The 18,418-nt window shown below is 43.0% G+C and overlaps 1 protein-coding gene across 1 annotated transcript in view; it reads left to right on the top strand.

Moving 5' to 3' along the window:
* Positions 1-5,591, top strand: part of SLC23A2 (solute carrier family 23 member 2) — a 147,312-nt gene extending 141,721 nt beyond the window's left edge. The window contains exon 16 of the mRNA XM_081255496.1: positions 998-5,591. Within this exon, the coding sequence (XP_081111622.1) occupies positions 998-1,230 (233 nt within the window). The 3' untranslated portion in view covers positions 1,231-5,591. The remainder of the gene's footprint in view (positions 1-997) is intronic.
* The last annotated feature ends 12,827 nt before the right edge of the window (positions 5,592-18,418 follow it).

Raw genomic sequence — 18,418 nt, 5'->3', positions numbered from 1 at the left:
AGAGGAGGCTGCTTTGTATCGTTGTAAAGGAGGCTGCCATGGATGCACTGGTAGATTCATCTGCTGTCAAGGAAGGATGATGTTTATTCTTGAGCTTGAAGGTTTTATTGAGATTTTGCCCGTAACCTACCTCCAAAAAGCCTCAATCAAGAAGAGGTTACTAGGGGCATGAGGGGTGAACACATCTGGCAGAAGGAATCACACACATGAATAGGTGGAAGGTGTTAGATTTGTGGGAGGCCAGTAACATCCTCTTTCTCTCCTAAGTCAGCACTAAGTGAGAGAGAGACAAAGGAGTCAGGCAGATGGAAACTAAAGTCAGTTTTATTACTGAAATGCCCATGGGAGGGCATAGCGTATGTGTGAGAGGTTCCTAAGCCCTGCACCATAGAGTCAAGCTCAACACCCAGGCTCAGGCAGAGAAGTACATTGTTAGGGCTCCCATGTAGCTAAAAGCAGGTGCCAGTGCTCCTCTCTGCACTGGAAAGATTTTTGTAAAGGAGTCCAGGAGCTGCTGAACCCTGTAGGTCCAGATCTTTCTCCCTGACTCATCTGTCAGGGTACAGAATTGCCAGGAGTGTTATGCCAGTGGCAGTTCATCCTCACAGGAGCACAACAAGTGGGGAATATGTGACAAATGCACCACCCCCCACCCACTGAAATGGAGCAAAACAGTATGAAAAGTGATATGTCTGGATGAGTGGTGGGTGGGTGTGCAGTGACCAAGTGGTGAAGGCATTGTGATATGTAATAATGACTCTGGGCCCCATTTTGCAAGATCAGATCGGCGTTTTAGAGAGAAGTGGTTGTTTTGAGGGATTAGTGATTCTTAGATTTCTGGACTGGGCATCAACTCCTCCTCAAGTGTTCTTCCTGCCATCCCGTTCCTTTCAATTTATGAGCCAGCAGCAGTGGAGAATCTCAGCTCTTGGTAGAACTATGTAACTAAACATTCTGTTGTTCTGTTTTTGTTCTGTTGTGTGTGCGTGTTCCACAGGTACTCCAGAGGAAAGGGGAATCAGGAAATGGAAGAAGGGCGTGGGCAAAGGGAGCAAGTCTCTTGATGGCATGGAATCCTACGACTTGCCATTTGGCATGAACATTATTAAAAAATACAGATGTTTCAGCTACTTACCCATCAGCCCAACCTTTGCAGGCTACACATGGAAAGGCCTCAGGAAGAGCACTAACAGCCGGAGTTCAGATGAAGACTCACAGGCCACAGTATAGCCGTAGCTTGCCCTGTGGCCCAGCCGCAGTGAGGCATGAACCTGTAGTTCCTTGCTGAGTAACAAGCAGTAACATATATGTTTGTAGATCTGCATTTACATTGTCCACCCCGGAGCTAAGACAGATTACAAGTAGCTTTTTTGTTGTGGGCTGTGATCCTGTCTAATATGGTGTCTCACCTATCTTTTTATTTAAGCCCCTGACCCTTTGCCCTTGAGAGCATCCATTGCTGGCCATGGTCATTGAATTTGAAGTTCCTGTCCTCCTGTGGGAGTGGATGCTTGAAGCCCACAGCGATTCCTTGTTTTCAGTCCCCTTCTAACACCCTGTGCTAGCTTTCTTACAGGCCACCTCCAGGGTCCAGGGGCTTTCTGTGCTTGGAAGCACCAGGACCTTCACCTGCAAAGACCTCCTCTGGTCAAGGGGCACCAGTATCCTTGCACTGTCAAGTGAGATTCTGTGTTCCCTGATACTCCTGTAGGAGGTGGCTGCTGGCCAGTTGAAAACAGTGACATGCTTACCCTATGCCCAAATCCGTGCATGGGTAAAGTTTGTACAAATATAATTAGAATGGAAATTGGGGGATTGGACGGGAAGGGAAGGTACCTTGAAATCAGTATCTGATTCTCAACTACACTTTCTTGGTGCCACCCCGGCCCAAGCTGGGCCGGCACATCTCATATTGGCCTCTTTTTTTTTTTACTAGTAGCTGAGACACTCTAGCTGGCATTTATCATTCCTGGCTGGTGTGACGGGTATAGAGTGCCCATGAGGGCACCAAGCAGGTGTTTATGGGGGTCTTGGTTCTGCTGACATGTGGATGTCAGTTATTGTTGTGTGTATCTATTATTACAAGATTTTATTCCTATTTAACGTTATTGACTATAGATTTTTGAAATCAGTGTTTTTCCATGTGACCCTCTTACCTTACATCCCTATTACTTGTCCCTCACCTCCTATCCCCCATTAAGAAAGGAACCAGCGTTTGTAAAGCTGTAGACACCATCAGGGAAGCTTGTTTTCCTGGCTCTTAAAGGCCAGTAACCATTATTGTGGTTGTGTTTTGTATTGCTTGATACCATGGAAGTGTAAATACATAATGCTTAATCTATTTATCAAAACTGACTACTGGACCAGAGCCCAGAAACCATGGGTTAAGTTATACGTGAATTTGTTTTGTGAAGAAGGGAAGCTGGGGCAGGTGACAAACAGCCGCCATGTTGAATGGTGCGGCCTCCTGGTAAATTAATCACTGCAGTTCTGTTGCCATTCATATCTGGCAGTTAAGGCTTAAGGAGACTTTCTGTGAGTTGCCATGTTGAACGTCCACTGGATTTTGATTTTGCAGAGGAGAAGACTAGATCCCCTGGCCAAATGCTGCCTTTCCTGTTTAAGTTATTGCTGCAGGTAGTAAGAAGAGCAGCTGGCAGGCCCCCTCTGTTGAATTCTAATTAATAATATTAAATTGTTTCTGACAAAAATGACTTTTATTGAATTTGGCTTGAAATTTGCAATCAAAGGAAAATCCTGAGTGACCTCGTTTCTTGAGGTAGTGCTTCTTAAGTATTTACCTGGTTGTTTACCAGGCAGTGAACACATGGCTCTTGGCAGCCTTGTGTCCACATGGTGAACTTCCTGCCCCCGCAGCTGGCTCAGCTCACCACACTGGGATGTCTTTGGCAGCATTGTTGTGTCACTACAGCCTCCTTGACTCCTGTAAAGTTTGGGACTTTAAGGCCTATTCTGGCAAGAACACTTCAGAGCCACTGCATTGTTTTGCCAAGACCTTATTGCAGATTAAGTAAAGAACTTAGATTCTAAATTTAAATTTGTATGGTATGTTTTTTTGAAGTGTATTTGGTGCATATTTACTTTAGAAGCACACTGGTTAAATGATTTTCATCCGTTTGACTTGGTAAGCCCTCGAGGCTGACAGCCCTAGTTGTCCCCTTAGTTGCTTAGTTCCTTCTATTTGTATTTTGCTCAACATCTCCAATTTCTCTCCTCTGAACAATGAGGGAAATTGTAAAACATCCCAGAGACTGCAGTATTCTAGCTCTCTAGATGAGCAGAAGGACCAAATATCCAAATGAAAGCCTCTGAACCATTGGTAATTCAGGAACAAGTTCCTTTCAGCTTAACTTGACCCAGGAATCTTCCCTCCCAGTGGGTAACACTCAGGGCATGTGCTTCAGATGTCTAGGAATCCTCTCCCTTCTGAAAACTCTCCTGGGCTGGACTTATTGAGAGGTTTCAGATCTGCTGGTCTGGGGGGGATATTTTCCGTAAGCCTTCAAATGTGCAAAGAAGCCCTGTGCCCACACCTCCTATTGGAAAAAGAGGGTTTTTGCCCTTCTTGTTCCATTGGGGCCAACTTAGATTCTCTGTCCAAGGTGGGGGAAGAGGACAGGAGATTAGGAAGTGTCCTCTGGCTAGCAGATATGCTACAGAATGAGTCTGTAGTTGAAAGAAAAATATATTCATCTGCTTCTTGTGTTTAAGCACACACCTGAAGGGGAGGTTTTGGGGGACACAGTGGCCATGTATGGTCTGTGCCTGTGCACCTCCCACTTCCATTGCTGGGTCCACATACCCACTATGCTTTGGCCAATAGAATGTTTTAGGATATTTTGGATGTGAATGTCCTTGGGCAGGGCATTCACCCTCCAATTCCCACATGAACACCTACCCACCGTTTCCACATTTACATTGGTGATCCTGATGTGGAAAGTAGAAACTTATAAATAGGACAGTAGATGCTACAGTATCACTGTGGCGGCAAGGGCAAACCCACCACTGGATTTGATAAAATATCTAAATGGTTCACAATGGGAAGTGGCTCCAGTCTTTGTAGGCAATTTTCATTCTCATTCTCACTAGGGAAGTAAACATAGATTCATTGATACAGAATCTTTCTTAAGATGATTTCAAATGTTAGATTGTAGTAAGTTTCTTGTGATTGATCAAGGCAAGGGAAGTGGCTTAACCATGGGTCCTGATGGTTTCCCGTTTTCATGGTAACAAATTCACACACAGGATTTGCTTCATACTGTAGAATACTGACTTTCATGATGACAACCTGGTTTATGCATGAATATTACAGTATTTCCATATAGTAAAATAACATTTCTACCCAGGATAATAGTCACAGTTTTCCAGGGAGGGAATGATAATTTTCATGACAATGTCATGTGATGATAGAATTTCTCCATTGATGAATCTTTCGTATGTGTGTATACTTTATTTACCCATGCATATACTTTATGACCATGAGCTAAGTTGTTATTTCTTTAATTCATGTCTCTGCTGAAATATTGGTACTAGCAACTTAGACTTGAAGTTGGCAACTATAATCTTCCATAATATCGATGCCACAAGAGTGGTCAGGCCAGATAGGAGACAAACAAGGCGCTGTGGCGGAAGCCTCATCAGAACCTGTGTGGCGCCAAGAAAGGCAGCATCCTGCACACTCACCCCCACGGTTTGGGGTGGATGCTCAGCTGCAGGCAGCAGGCCTGGCGTGACTGTTGCTGCCCCCTGGTGTGCTCACCCAGCTGTGCCCCCTGGACACCGTGGCAGCCTGAGCTCTCACAGGGCCCACTTCTCCAGGGAGCCACTGTTGGCTTTAGGGAAACACCTGGGGCCTCACATGCCATGCGTGTTGTGCTCTGTCCCCTTATGATTTTGACACAGAGAATAGGATCTCCCCCCACCCTCCACCCCTCCCGCAGTCACAACTGGAGTAGTGCAAGAAGACTGCCCGTTTTTGCCCACGTTCAGCATCTGCCCATGGACCTGTGAAGCACGTTAGCGCAGAGGATCCCTTTTCAGCAGCCTCCACACATTCCTGTCCCTTTAGTCTGTTCTGGACTGTGCCTCGTCTTCACTCTACACTAGTAACGTCCAGCCTCCTTAGAATTGCTCTGTGTGTTTCCCAACACTTAGGACACCCTTCCCAGTGGTGCCGTCTTACTGACAGTCAAGTTAATACCCTTTTTGTTCGCTCGTAACAACCTTTGTTTGACATGTTAATAAATTTCTGACTATTCTTAAAACAGTGGGGATGCCTATATTTTCCTTAAGTTTTTGTGACTGACTTTGGCTATATACCTTTCTGGGATTTTGTTTGTTTTTTATTTTGCATACTGAGGGTATTTGGGGTGGGGTTGTTTTTTGAGATGTCTAATTCTTTTATGGAGTTTTTAAAAAGAATTTTCATATTGTTTTTCTAACATGGCTTCATTAAACGTTTAAGTATTTTAAAAATATGTAATATTTGGACCAGATGTTGTGAATAATAGTAGAGATAAAGCTATTTTATTCTGTATTTTTAAAACTGTTCCGTACAAATAAAAGCTCTCCTGGACACAGTTCAGCTGTTCATGTACCTTCTTTGGCTGGTCTTTAAAGAAACCTGTCATTATTTAAAAGTCATCACTTAGGGAAGGGAACTCAACTAGTAAAAATCTTAGTTCAACAAGTTCACCTTTGTTAGATACATCGAAGACTCAAAGGAGGAATTGGCCCCCACAGCTAGAGAACCACGATGGGCTCCTTGGGAGGATGCCCAAGGGGGAAGGGAGACCTTGGTTAGAGGATGCACTCATGCCGGACTTTGGCGTGAAATTATGAGTCTCTTAGTAAGTTAGTGACGTCTGGAGGCTGGAGACATTTTAGGGACCAGAAAGGCTGTCGTGTCCACACAGTGGAATCGAAGTCTCCAGAGCAGTCTTGGCCCCTTCAGGCCGACTGTTTAGGCTGGGACAGGAAATGCTGAGGTGTGGGTGCCAGAAAAAGCTCAGAGCCAAGCCTGAGAGCAGCTGGTGACAGCTCATTCAATCAGAGGCGTGGCTCCTGGTGGGGTATGAAGACAATTCCAGAAGTGTTTAATTGGTGTGTTTCTTAATTTAGAACAAACTCAGAACTCCTCCATCCCCATCTCTATCCCTGGTTTGTCTCTGGCAGTTTCAGCCATAGTGACCACCACAGCCACTCCCATAGGGTGTTCAACCTGCTGCTTCCTGTTCCCAGTATCCTGACCTATGAGCCACTGATAGGCATCCAGTTACAAGGTGATAATGTCTTACCTTACACTATATACATGCGGAGAATATATGTGAGGTATTTAAAAAAGAATACCCATGTTCTCACCCCCAGTTGGGACAATAGCACATTTCAGTACTAAAGGCCCTGCCACTCCCGACCCCATGGGCCTCTCTCCTGGTACATCCCCATTTGGGTTTATCCTTTTCTTGCTTTTCTTCACAATTTTGCCATATATATGCATCCCTAAACAATTTACTGTTTAGTTTTAGTTTTGTGTGTTTTGGGACATTATGTAAAAGGTGTATGTATTGTCACATTTTACTCATTGTGAGATTCTTTCATGTTGGTACATAACTGATGTAGTTCATTCATCTTCACTGCTGGATAGTAAAACTTAAGAGTGACAAAGACAAAAATAATTCTGAAAGCTTCCAGAGAGAATGAGCAAAAACAAAGCCCTTTAAAGCTGGGAACCCATGGACACCAGATTTTCCAAGAGCAGCCCTGTTTGTGGAGTTACATTTTTAAGGACTGAAGAAAAAACTTTGAACTTAGAATTTTATGTCTAGCCACTCAAAGGCCCCCATTTAAGTACTTTGGATGAAGTACTTAAATATGAGGAAAAACAAACCTAGGAAGTACTGTACGAGATAACTGAGGGAAAGGTGAGCAGTAAAGATCTGGGTAAACTTGCGTCTTGGCCCTTTATGGATGCTCTCAGAAAACCATAGACTGAGTGGCTTAGAAACAAAAACACTTCTTAACAGTTTTGGAGGCTAGAAATCTTGGCATGGCAGATTCGGTATCTGGTGAGGACCTGATTCGGAGATAGCCATCTTCTCTCTGTGTCTTTACGTGGTGGAATGGGCAAAAAGATCAAGCTCTTTGAGGCTCTTTTATGAGGGCACTACTCCCATTCGAGAGGGCTTCAACCTCATGACCTAATCACCTCCCAAAGGCCCCACCTCCTAATACCAACACACTGGGGATTAGGTTTAAACAGATGATTTGGGTGGACACAAACAGTCTATAACACCTGGTCATTAAAATGTAGTGAAGAGGGCTTCCCTGGTGGCGCAGTGGTTGAGAGTCCACCTGCCGATGCAGGGGACGCGGGTTCGTGCCCCGGTCTGGGAGGATCCCACATGCCGCGGAGCGGCTGGGCCCGTGAGCCATGGCCGCTGAGCCTGCGCGTCCGGAGCCTGTGCTCCGCAACGGGAGAGGCCACAACAGTGAGAGGCCCGCGTACCACAAAAAAAAAAAAAAAAAAAAAAAAAAAATGTAGTGAAGGGCTTCCCTGGTGGCGCAGTGGTTGAGAGTCCGCCTGCCGATGCAGGGGACACGGGTTCGTGCCCCGGTCTGGGAAGATCCCACATGCCGCAGAGCGGCTAGGCCCGTGAGCCATGGCTGCTGAGCCTGTGCATCCGGAGCCTGTGCTCTGCAAGGGGAGAGGCCACAACAGTGAGAGGCCCGCCTACCGCAAAAAAAAAAAAAAAAAAAAAAAATGTATTGAAGGCCAAAGGAAAGAAAAAATACCCATAATGTTCTCAAATTATAATTCCAGGCCATATCAACTTGGTGATGGGAGAAGAGAGGAGACTTACAGAGATAAGAGAAACAAGCCCAAATGTACCAACTATAACAAGCCCAACTGTAAATGGACTAAACTTGCCAATTAAAAGATAGTTTGTTAGGCCAGATAACAGAACAAAATCCTGATAATATGTTGTTTACAGCACTGGGCTCAAAAGTGTGGCTGTGATTGTTGAAGGCTGAAGCAACTTATGTTCAGAAGCTGATAGTGGCTTAGAAACTATAAAAGTTTCTAAGCAATTTGACAATCATTTTATGTGTGTTGAATCTAATACTAAAATATCTGGCTTGTAGTTTGCATGTCTTTAATTCTAGAAATTTATTTTTTGGTATATTTTACAAAAGTCTTAACCTATAATGGATTGGGAAAAACAAAAAGCAATTGCTCCTTCACCACAGATATGTTTAGAAGCACTGTTTACACGAGACTGGTTTACATAAGGATGTGCAAAATTGCAAGTAAAAGAATGGGGGAAAAATCACATGGGGCAAATACTAACCATCTATTATATTATTTTCAGACAAATCCTAAGACAAAAAAAAAAAATTGTTAAGGATAGGGAGGTTCTGGGAGTTCCCTGGTGGTTAGGACTCAGTGCTTTCACTGCCATGTGCCCGGGTTCAAGCCCTGGTCGGGGAAGTAAGATCCTGCAAGCTGCACAGCATAACCAAAAGGGGAAAAAAAAAAGGATAGGAAGGTTTAATTTACAAAGAGGAGTCAATATTAAGCACATGCACCTAATCAGATAGCCTCAAAATTTATGCAGTATAAATGGATAGAACTACAGGAAGAAATTGTTAAGTCCACCTGCCAGTGGGAGGTTCCAATACTTGCCTTTGATAGGTCAGGCAGACAAAAGCTAAGCAAGGTTAAGTGACCAAAGGGCATTTTTAGAATTCTGCATCCAACAATTAGAGAGTACACATTCGTCACAAGCACTCAAGGATGTTTCTAAAAGCTGTTCGTGTTCTAGGCACTAAAGCAAGCCTCAAATTTTTTTCAAAAATAGATATCATATGGAACATGTTCCATAACTATACACAATGTTAGAAGTTAATAAATTTAAAAATCTCTGTATTTGGATGTATAAAATATTGCTAAATAACTTGTTGGTTAGAGAAGAAACCAATAATGGACATGTTCTTTAATGAAGTTTATTGCTTGTCCCCTGTTGGTTCTGTTCGTGCATTCTTCTGGAATTCTGATTTTATGTTCACACTGCATCTCCCACGTCTCTCTAAGTTTCATATAGTTTCACTCGTACTATCTTTTTCCATTTCCTCTAAGTTCTGGGAGAATTTCCTGTGCAATGATCTAAGTCACTGACTTGATTTTCTGGAATACCCAACCTCTTGCTCATGTTTCTAGCGCAATTTTTGAGCAATTTGTTTTAGTAACTTTCAAACATGCACAAAAGTAGGGAGAATAGCATAATAGCCCCCCATGTGCCCATCATCCAGCTTAATGGGTATCAACTGCTGGCCACTCTTGTTTCATCTCCATCCCTCAACTTTCCCTTCCCTATTGTTTTGATCAAATCCTAGACATTTCACTTCATTTATAAACATTTCAGTAGTTACCCCTAAAAGATAGATTTTTTTAAAATTTCCTTCCTATTTATTTATTGGTTTATTTTGGCTGCATCGGATCTTAGTTGCAGCACACAGGTTCTTCGTTGTGGTATGCAGGCTCTTCACTTCAGTGCTCAGGCTTCTCTCTAGTTGTGGCACGTGGACTCCAGAGCGCCTGGGCTCTGTAGTTGCAGCACGCAGGCCCTCTCATTGTGGTGTGCAGGCTTAGTTGCCCCACGGTATGTGGGATCTTAGTTCCCCAACCAGGAATCGAACCTGCGTCCTCTGCATTAGAAGGTAGATTCTTAACCCCTGGAACACCAGGGAAGTCCCTAAAAGATAGTTTTTTAAAAACCAAACAATTATCTTTAAAAATTAGCGGGGTTTATTTAATATGATAAATTTTTAGTCAGTGTTCAAATTTCCAGTTGTCTCATAAATACTAGAGACAAGATCCACATAATGTCCACACGTTGCCATTGATATTGATTGATACATCTCTCTTGCTCTCGCACTCTTTCTTTCTCTCTTCCTTCCTTGAAGTTTATTTTGTTGAGCAATTTATTTGTCCTGTAGTTTCCTACAGGAGGTGCTGAGTGCATTCCCCCCAAACATATTCCTTTGCCTGGGGTGGGGGAAGCACTACTTTATAAGTGATGTGTGTCCTTCCATCAGGCAGCATGTGGTCTCTCCTTTTGTGATGTTTACAGCCATGAAATCTCAATTCCCAGATCCAGTAGTTTATTAGGGGGCATTCCTTTTTAAATTTGGGCTTTGTAATTGTATTTTAAATTAAAACACAATCTTCCATGATGCGATCTTTTCATAGATGCAATAATCTCTCAAGTCCACTGAAAATGTATCTTAGGAACTTGGCTTAAAAGTTTTCTCCCATGTCATGTTTGTTTCATTGGGAAATGTTTCTTTCAGAATAGACACTTTTTTTTTTTTTTTTTTTGCAGTACGCGGGCCTCTCACTGTTGTGGTCTCTCCCGTTGCGGAGCACAGGCTCCGGACGGGCAGGCTCAGCGGCCATGACTCACGGGCCCAGCCGCTCCGCGGCATGTAGGATCTTCCCAGACCGGGGCACGAACCCGTGTCGCCTGCATCCGCAGGCGAACTCTCAATCACTGCGCCACCAGGGAAGCCCAGAACCTTTTTTTGACTATTGAACCTTTTCATGTGCTTGGTGATTTTCTTTTTTCCTGACTGTTTATACTAAATAATAAGATTTCTGTTTTTTCGACAATAGGACTTACGGTGGATTTGGTTAGTTACTTTTCCCCCAAAGCCCATGAGTTGAAATTAAAATCCTTTAGGCCTTTTGAGTTGGCCTCTCCTTGGACTTTTCTTCAGTTTGGTTCCATCTGCATCCATTTACCAGACTCTTGTTTATTCAGCAATAAAGATATCTCATATTCCAATTTTATTACAAATACCTTTATATTTATGTGAATGTGTGCTTAAAAGAAATGAAAATATACTCCAAAACTTTTGATCATTATCTTTGGGAAGTGGGGTTACCAGTTACATTTATTCCTTTTTTTCTATCTTTTTATTTCTGTATTTTCTAACTATTTTAAGTACAAATTACTTATATAAATGCTTTTTTCAAAGAGGATGAAAATTGTATTACAATTTTTAATTGAAGTATAGTTGATGTACAATATTGTATGTTAAAGGTGTACAGTATAGTGATTCACAATTTTTAAAGGTTATACTCCATTTACAGTTATTATAAGTATTGCCTATATTCTCTATTATACAATTTATCCTTGTAGCTTAGTTTATACCTAATAGTTTGTACCTCTTAACCCCCTAACCCTATTTTGCCCTTCCCCCCTTCCATCTCCCCACTGGTTAACCACTAGTTTGTTCTCTATATCTGTGAGTCTGCTTTTTTGTTATATTCACTAGTTTGTTGTATTTTTTAGATTCCACATATCATATAGTATTTGTCTATCTCTATCTGACTTATTTCACTTAGCATAAGACCATCCAATTCCCTTTTATGGCTGAGTAGTGAAAATTGGATTATAACTGTATTCAGCAATATTGGAGTTTAAGAAATGGGAAAGTCCCTGTACTCCTCTAATACTAATATAAAACATTGCACTTCCTCAAATTGTACTTAACGTTAAAATAACAGTTGTAGCTTTGCTCAGTGGCAGTATCGTAGCCAATGAGGTTTATCCGAGGCACGATTGTTGCTAATTAAAATAACAGTTGTACCTTTTGCAAGGAGCCCGCGAGGGGGGTTGGCGCGCGCTAAACGGGAGAAGCACTGGTTTGAGAAAAGCATGGGTCGCAAGTACACATTGGGACCCTGCCATTAATGGAGGGGAAAAGCGGGGAGACGCCAGCAGATTCCATCCTGTAAGCTGGTAGGAAGCCTGAAGGCTTGATGGGATTCCAGTGTGATAGGAGGCAAGGACATGCTTCAGGACCCCGGAGGAAGATGGCGGAAGAGTAAGACGCGGAGATCACCTTCCTCCCCACAGATACATCAGAAATTCATCTACACGTGGAACAACTCCTACAGAACACCTACTGAACGCTGACAGAAGACCTCAGACCCCCCAAAAGGCAAGAAGCTCCCCACATACCTGGGTAGGGCAAAAGAAAAAAAGAATAAACAGAGACAATAGGATAGGGACGGGACCTGCACCAGTGGGAGGGAGCCGTGAAGGGGGGAAGGTTTCTACACACTACAAGCCCCTTCGCGGGCGGAGACTGCAGGTGGCGGAGGGGGAAAGCTTCGGAGTAGCGGAGGAGAGCACAGCAACAGGGGTGCGGAGGGCAAAGCGGAGAGATTCTGGCACAGAGGACCGGTGCCCTCAGGCACACACCAGCCCGAGAGGCTTGTCTGCTCGGCCGCCGTGGCGGGCGGGGCTGGGAGCTGAGGCTCGGGTATCGGCTTTCAGTCGGAGCGCAGGGAGAGGACTGGGGCTGGCGGCAGGAAGAGAGCCTGAAGGAGTTAGTGCACCACGGCTAGCCCGGAGGGAGTCCGGGGAAAGGGTCTGGAGCTGCTGAAGAGGCAAGAGACTTTTTTCCCTTTTGTTTCCTGGTGCGCGAGGAGAGGGCATTAAGAGGGCTGCTTGGGGAAGCGCCGGTGACAGGCACGAGCCGCGGGTAAGGCACGGACCTCGGAGACGGGCGTGGGCCGCCGCCGCCGCCGCCGCCGCCGCCGCCGCGGGGCCTGTGTGCGAGCGCGGGTCACTGTCCGCCCCGCCTTCCGGGGGGCCTGTGCACCCCGCCACTGCTGGGGTCCCCGAGACCCGGGGACGGCTTTCCCGGGAAAGCGCACGGAGCGCCACGGGCTGCTGCAACGTCACGCCGGCCTCTGCCGCCGCAGGCCCGCCCCACACTGCGCGCCCCTCCCTCCCCTCTGCCTGAGTGAGCCAGAGCCCCCGAATCAGCGGCTCCTTTAAACCCGTCCTGTCTGAGCGAAGAACGGACGCCCTCCGGCGACCTACGCACAGAGGCGGGGCCAGGTCCAAGGCTGAGACCCGGGAGCTGTGAGAGCAGAGGCAGGGAAATTCTGTGCAGCCTCGGAGGCAGCGGATTAAAGCTCCACGGTCCATTTGATGTGCCCTGCGTCTGTGGAGTGCATGAATGGACAGCGAATCATCCCAAATTGAGGAAGTGGACTTTGAGGACAAGATTTAAGACTTTCCCCCCTTTTCCTCTTTTTACAACGAATTATTCCAAATTAAGGAGGTGGACTTAGAGAGCAAGATTTCAGACTTCTCGCCCTTTTCCTCTTTTTACAACGAATTATCCCAAATTGAGGAGGTGGACTTGGAGAGCAAGATTTTTGATTTTTCCCCCTGCTCTCTTTTTGTGAATGTGTATGTGTAATCTTCTGTGTAAGATTCTCTCTGTATAGCTTTGCTTCCACCATATGTCTCAGGGTTCTATCGGTCCGGTTTTTTTTTTTTTTTTCAATAATTACTTTCTAATTTTAATAACGCTACTATATTTCATACTTTATTCTATTTTACTTTACCTGCTCTTTCTTTTTTTCCTACTCTCCCTTCCTCCCTCCCTCCCTCCGCTCCTCCTTTCCTTCTTTCTTTTTCTTTCCTCCCTCCCACCCTTCTTCTTTCCACTTTCTTTTTCTTTCCTTCCTCCCTCCCTCCTGTCTTTCTTCCTTTCCTTTCTCCCTCCCTCCCTCCTTTCTTTCCATCCTTCCTCCCTCCCTCCCTCCCTCCTTTCTTTCTTCCTTCCTTCCTTCCTTCCTTTCTTCCCTTCTTCCTTTCTTTCCCTCTCTCTTTCTTTCTTCTACTAATTCTTTCTTTCTACTTTTTCTCCCTGTTACTCTGAGCCGGGTGGATGAAAGGCTCTTGGTGCTGCAGCCAGGAGCCAGTGCTGTGCCTCTGAAGTGGGAGAGCCAACTTCAGGACACGGGTCCACAACAGACCTCCCAGCTCCACATAATATCAAGCAGCGAAAATCTCCCAGAGATCTCCATCCCAACACCAGCACCCAGCTTCAGTCAACGACCAGCAAGCTACAGTGCAGGTCACCCTATGCCAAGCAACTAGCAAGGCAGGAACACAACCCCACCCATTAGCAGAGAGGCTACCTAAAAACATAATAAGGCCATAGGCACCCCAAAACACACCACCAGACGTGGACCTGTCCACCAGAAAGACAAGATCGAGCCTCAACCACCAGAGCACAGGAATTAGTCCCCCCCACCAGGAAGCCTACCCAACCTACTGAAACAACCTTAGCCACTGGGGTCAGACACCAAAAACAACGGGAACTACGAATCTGCAGCCGGCAAAAAGGAGACCCCAAACACAGTAACATAAGCAAAATGAGAAGGCAGAAAAACACACAGCAGGTGAAGGAGCAAGATAAACACCTACCAGACCTAACAAATGAAGAGGTAATAGGCAGTCTACCTGAAAAAGAATTCAGAATAATGATAGTAAAGCTGATCCAAGATTCTATTTCCATGATCCATAATCTTGGAAATAGAATAGACAACATGCAAGAAACAGTTAACAAGGACCTAGAAGAACTAAAGATGAATCAAGCATCGATTAAAAACACAATAAATGAAATGAAAAATACTCTAGATGGGATCAATAGCAGAATAACTGAGGCAGAAGAACGGATAAGTGAGGTGGAAGATAAAATAGTGGAAATAACTGATGCAGAGCAAAATAAAGAAAAAAGAATGAAAAGAACAGAGGAGAGTCTCAGAGATCTCTGGGACAACATTAAACGCACCAACATTCGAATTATAGGGGTTCCAGAAGAAGAAGAGAAAAAGAAAGGGACTGAGAAAATATTTGAAGAGATTGTAGTTGAAAACTTCCCTAATTTGGGAAAGGAAATAGTTAATCAAGTCCAGGAGGCACAGAGAGTCCCATACAGAATAAATCCAAGGAGAAATACACCAAGACACATATTAATCAAACTGTCAAAAATTAAACACAAAGAAATCATATTAAAAGCAGCAAGGCAAAAACAACAAATAACACACAAGGGAATCCCCATAAGGTTAACAGCTGATCTCTCAGCAGAAACCCTACAAGCCAGAAGGGAGTGGCAGGACATAATTAAAGTGATGAAGGAGAGAAACCTGCAACCTAGATTACTCTACCCAGCAAGGATCTCATTCAGATTTGATGGAGAAATTAAAACCTTTACAGACAAGCAAAAGCTGAGAGAGTTCAGCACCACCAAACCAGCTTTACAACAAATGCTAAAGGAACTTCTCTAGGCAAGAAACACAACAGAAGGAATATACCTACAATAACGAACCCAAAGCAATTAAGGAAATGGGAATAGGAACATACATATCAATAATTACCTTAAATGTAAATGGACTAAATGCTCCCACCAAAAGACACAGAGTGGCTGAATGGATACAAAAACAAGACCCATATATATGCTGTCTACAAGAGACCCACTTCAGACCTAGAGACACATACAGATTGAAAGTAAAGGGATGGAAAAAGATATTCCATGCAAATGGAAATCAAAAGAAAGCTGGAGTAGCAATTCTTATATCAGACAAAATAGACTTTAAAATAAAGACTATTAGAAGAGACAAGGAAGGACACTACATAACGATAAAGGGATCGATCCAAGAAGAAGATATAACAATTGTAAATATTTATGCACCCAACATAGGAGCACCTCAATACATAAGGCAAATACTAACAGCCATAAAAGGGGAAATCGACAGTAACACACTCATAGTAGGGGACTTTAACACCCCACTTTCACCAATGGACAGATCATCCAAAATGAAAATAAATAAGGAAACACAAGCTTTAAATGATACATTAAACGAGATGGACTTAGTTGATATTTATAGGACATTCCATCCAAAAACAACAGAATACACATTTTTCTCAAGTGCTCATGGAACATTCTCCAGGATAGATCATATCTTGGGTCACAAATCAAGCCTCGGTAATTTTAAGAAAATTGAAATTGTATCAAGTATCTTCTCCGACCACAATGCTATGAGACTAGACATCAATTACAGGAAAAGATGTGTAAAAAATACAAACACATGGAGGCTAAACAATACACTACTCAATAACGAAGTGATCACTGAAGAAATCAAAGAGGAAATTAAAAAATACCTAGAAACAAATGACAATGGAGACACGACGACCCAAAACCTATGGGATGCAGCAAAAGCAGTTCTAAGGGGGAAGTTTATAGCAATACAATCCCACCTTAAGAAACAGGAAGCATTTCGAGTAAACAACCTGACCCTGCACCTAAAGCAATTAGAGAAAGAAGAACAAAAATACCCCAAAGCTAGCAGAAGGAAAGAAATCATAAAGATCAGATCAGAAATAAATGAAAAAGAAATGAAGGAAACGATAGCAAAGATCAACCAAACTAAAAGCTGGTTCTTTGAGAAGATAAACAAAATTGACAAACCATTAGCCAGACTCATCAAGAAAAAAAGGGAGAAGACTCAAATCAATAGAATTAGAAATGAAAAAGGAGAAGTAACAACTGACACTGCAGAAATACAAAAGATTATGAGAGATTACTATAAGCAACTCTATTCCAATAAAATGGACAACCTGGAAGAAATGGACACATTCTTAGAAATGCACAACCTGCCAAGACTGACTCAGGAAGAAATAGAAAATATGAATAGACCAATCACAAGCACTGAAATTGAAACTGTGATTAAAAATCTTCCATCAAACAAAAGCCCAGGACCAGATGGCTTCACAGGTGAATTCTATCAAACATTTAGAGAAGAGCTAACACCTATCCTTCTCAAACTCTTCCAAAATATAGCAGAGGGAGGAACACTCCCAAACTCATTCTACGAGGCCGACATCACCTTGATACCAAAACCAGGCAAGGATGTCACAAAGAAAGAAAACTACAGGCCAATATCACTGATGAACATAGATGCAAAAATCCTCAACAAAATACTAGCAAACAGAATCCAAGAGCACATTAAAAGGATCATACACCATGATCAAGTGGGGTTTATCCCAGGAATGCAAGGATTCTTCAATATACGCAAATCAATCAATGTAATACACCATATTAACAAGTTGAAGGAGAAAAACCATATGATCATCTCAATAGATGCAGAGAAAGCTTTCGACAAAATTCAACACCCATTTATGATAAAAACCCTGCAGAAAGTAGGTATAGAGGGATCTTTCCTCAACATAATAAAGGCCATATATGACAAACCCACAGCCAACATTGTCCTCAATGGTGAAAAACTGAAACCATTTCCACTAAGATCAGGAACAAGACAAGGCTGCCCACTCTCACCACTCTTATTCAACATAGTTTTGGAAGTTTTAGCCACAGCAATCAGAGAAGAAAAGGAAATAAAAGGAATCCAAATTGGAAAAGAAGAAGTAAAGCTGTCGCTGTTTGCAGATGACATGATACTATACATAGAGAATCCTAAAGATGCTACCGAAAAACTACTAGAGCTAATCAATGAATTTGGTAAAGTAGCAGGATATAAAATTAATGTACAGAAATCTCTGGCATTCCTATACACTAATGATGAAAAATCTGAAAATGAAATCAAGAAAACACTCCCATTTACCATCGCAACAAAAAGAATAAAATATCTAGGAATAAACCTACCTAAGGAGACAAAAGACCTGTATGCAGAAAACTATAAGACACTGATGAAAGAAATTAAAGATGATACAAATAGATGGAGAGATATACCATGCTCCTGGATTGGAAGAATCAATATTGTGAAAATGACTCTACTACCCAAAGCAATCTACAGATTCAATGCAATCCCTATCAAACTACCAATGGCATTTTTCACAGAACTAGAACAAAAAATTTCAAAATTTGTTTGGAAAAACAAAAGGCCCCGAATAGCTAAAGCAATCTTGAGAACGAAAAACGGAGCTGGAGGAATCAGGCTCCCTGACTTCAGACTATACTACAAAGCTACAGTAATTAAGACAGTCTGGTACTGGCATAAAAACAGAAAGATAGATCAGTGGATCAGGATAGAAAGCCCAGAGATAAACCCACGCACATATGGCCAACTTATCTTTGATAAAGGAGGCAGGAATGTACAGTGGAGAAAGGACAGCCTCTTCAATAAGTGGTGCTGGGAAAACTGGACAGGGACATGTAAAAGTTTGAGATTAGATCATTCCCTAGCACCATACACAAAAATAAGCTCAAAATGGATTAAAGACTTAAATGTAAGGCCAGAAACTATCAAACTCTTAGAGGAAAACATAGGTAGAACACTCTATGACATAAATCACAGCAAGATCCTTTTGGACCCACCTCCTAGAGAAATGGAAATAAAAACAAAGATAAACAAATGGGACCTAATGAAACTTCAAAGCTTTTGCACAGCAAAGGAAACCATAAAGAAGACCAAAAGACAACCCTCAGAATGGGAGAAAATATTTGCAAATGAAGCAACTGACAAAGGATTAATCTCCAAAATTTATAAACAGCTCATGCAGCTCAA

The sequence above is a fragment of the Mesoplodon bidens genome, assembly GCF_964165515.1.
Source record: "Mesoplodon bidens genome assembly, chromosome: 15".
Classification (NCBI taxonomy): Eukaryota; Metazoa; Chordata; class Mammalia; order Artiodactyla; family Ziphiidae; genus Mesoplodon; species Mesoplodon bidens.
Note: the sequence above shows the minus strand (reverse complement) of the source record. Positions and strands in the feature narration are given on the sequence as shown.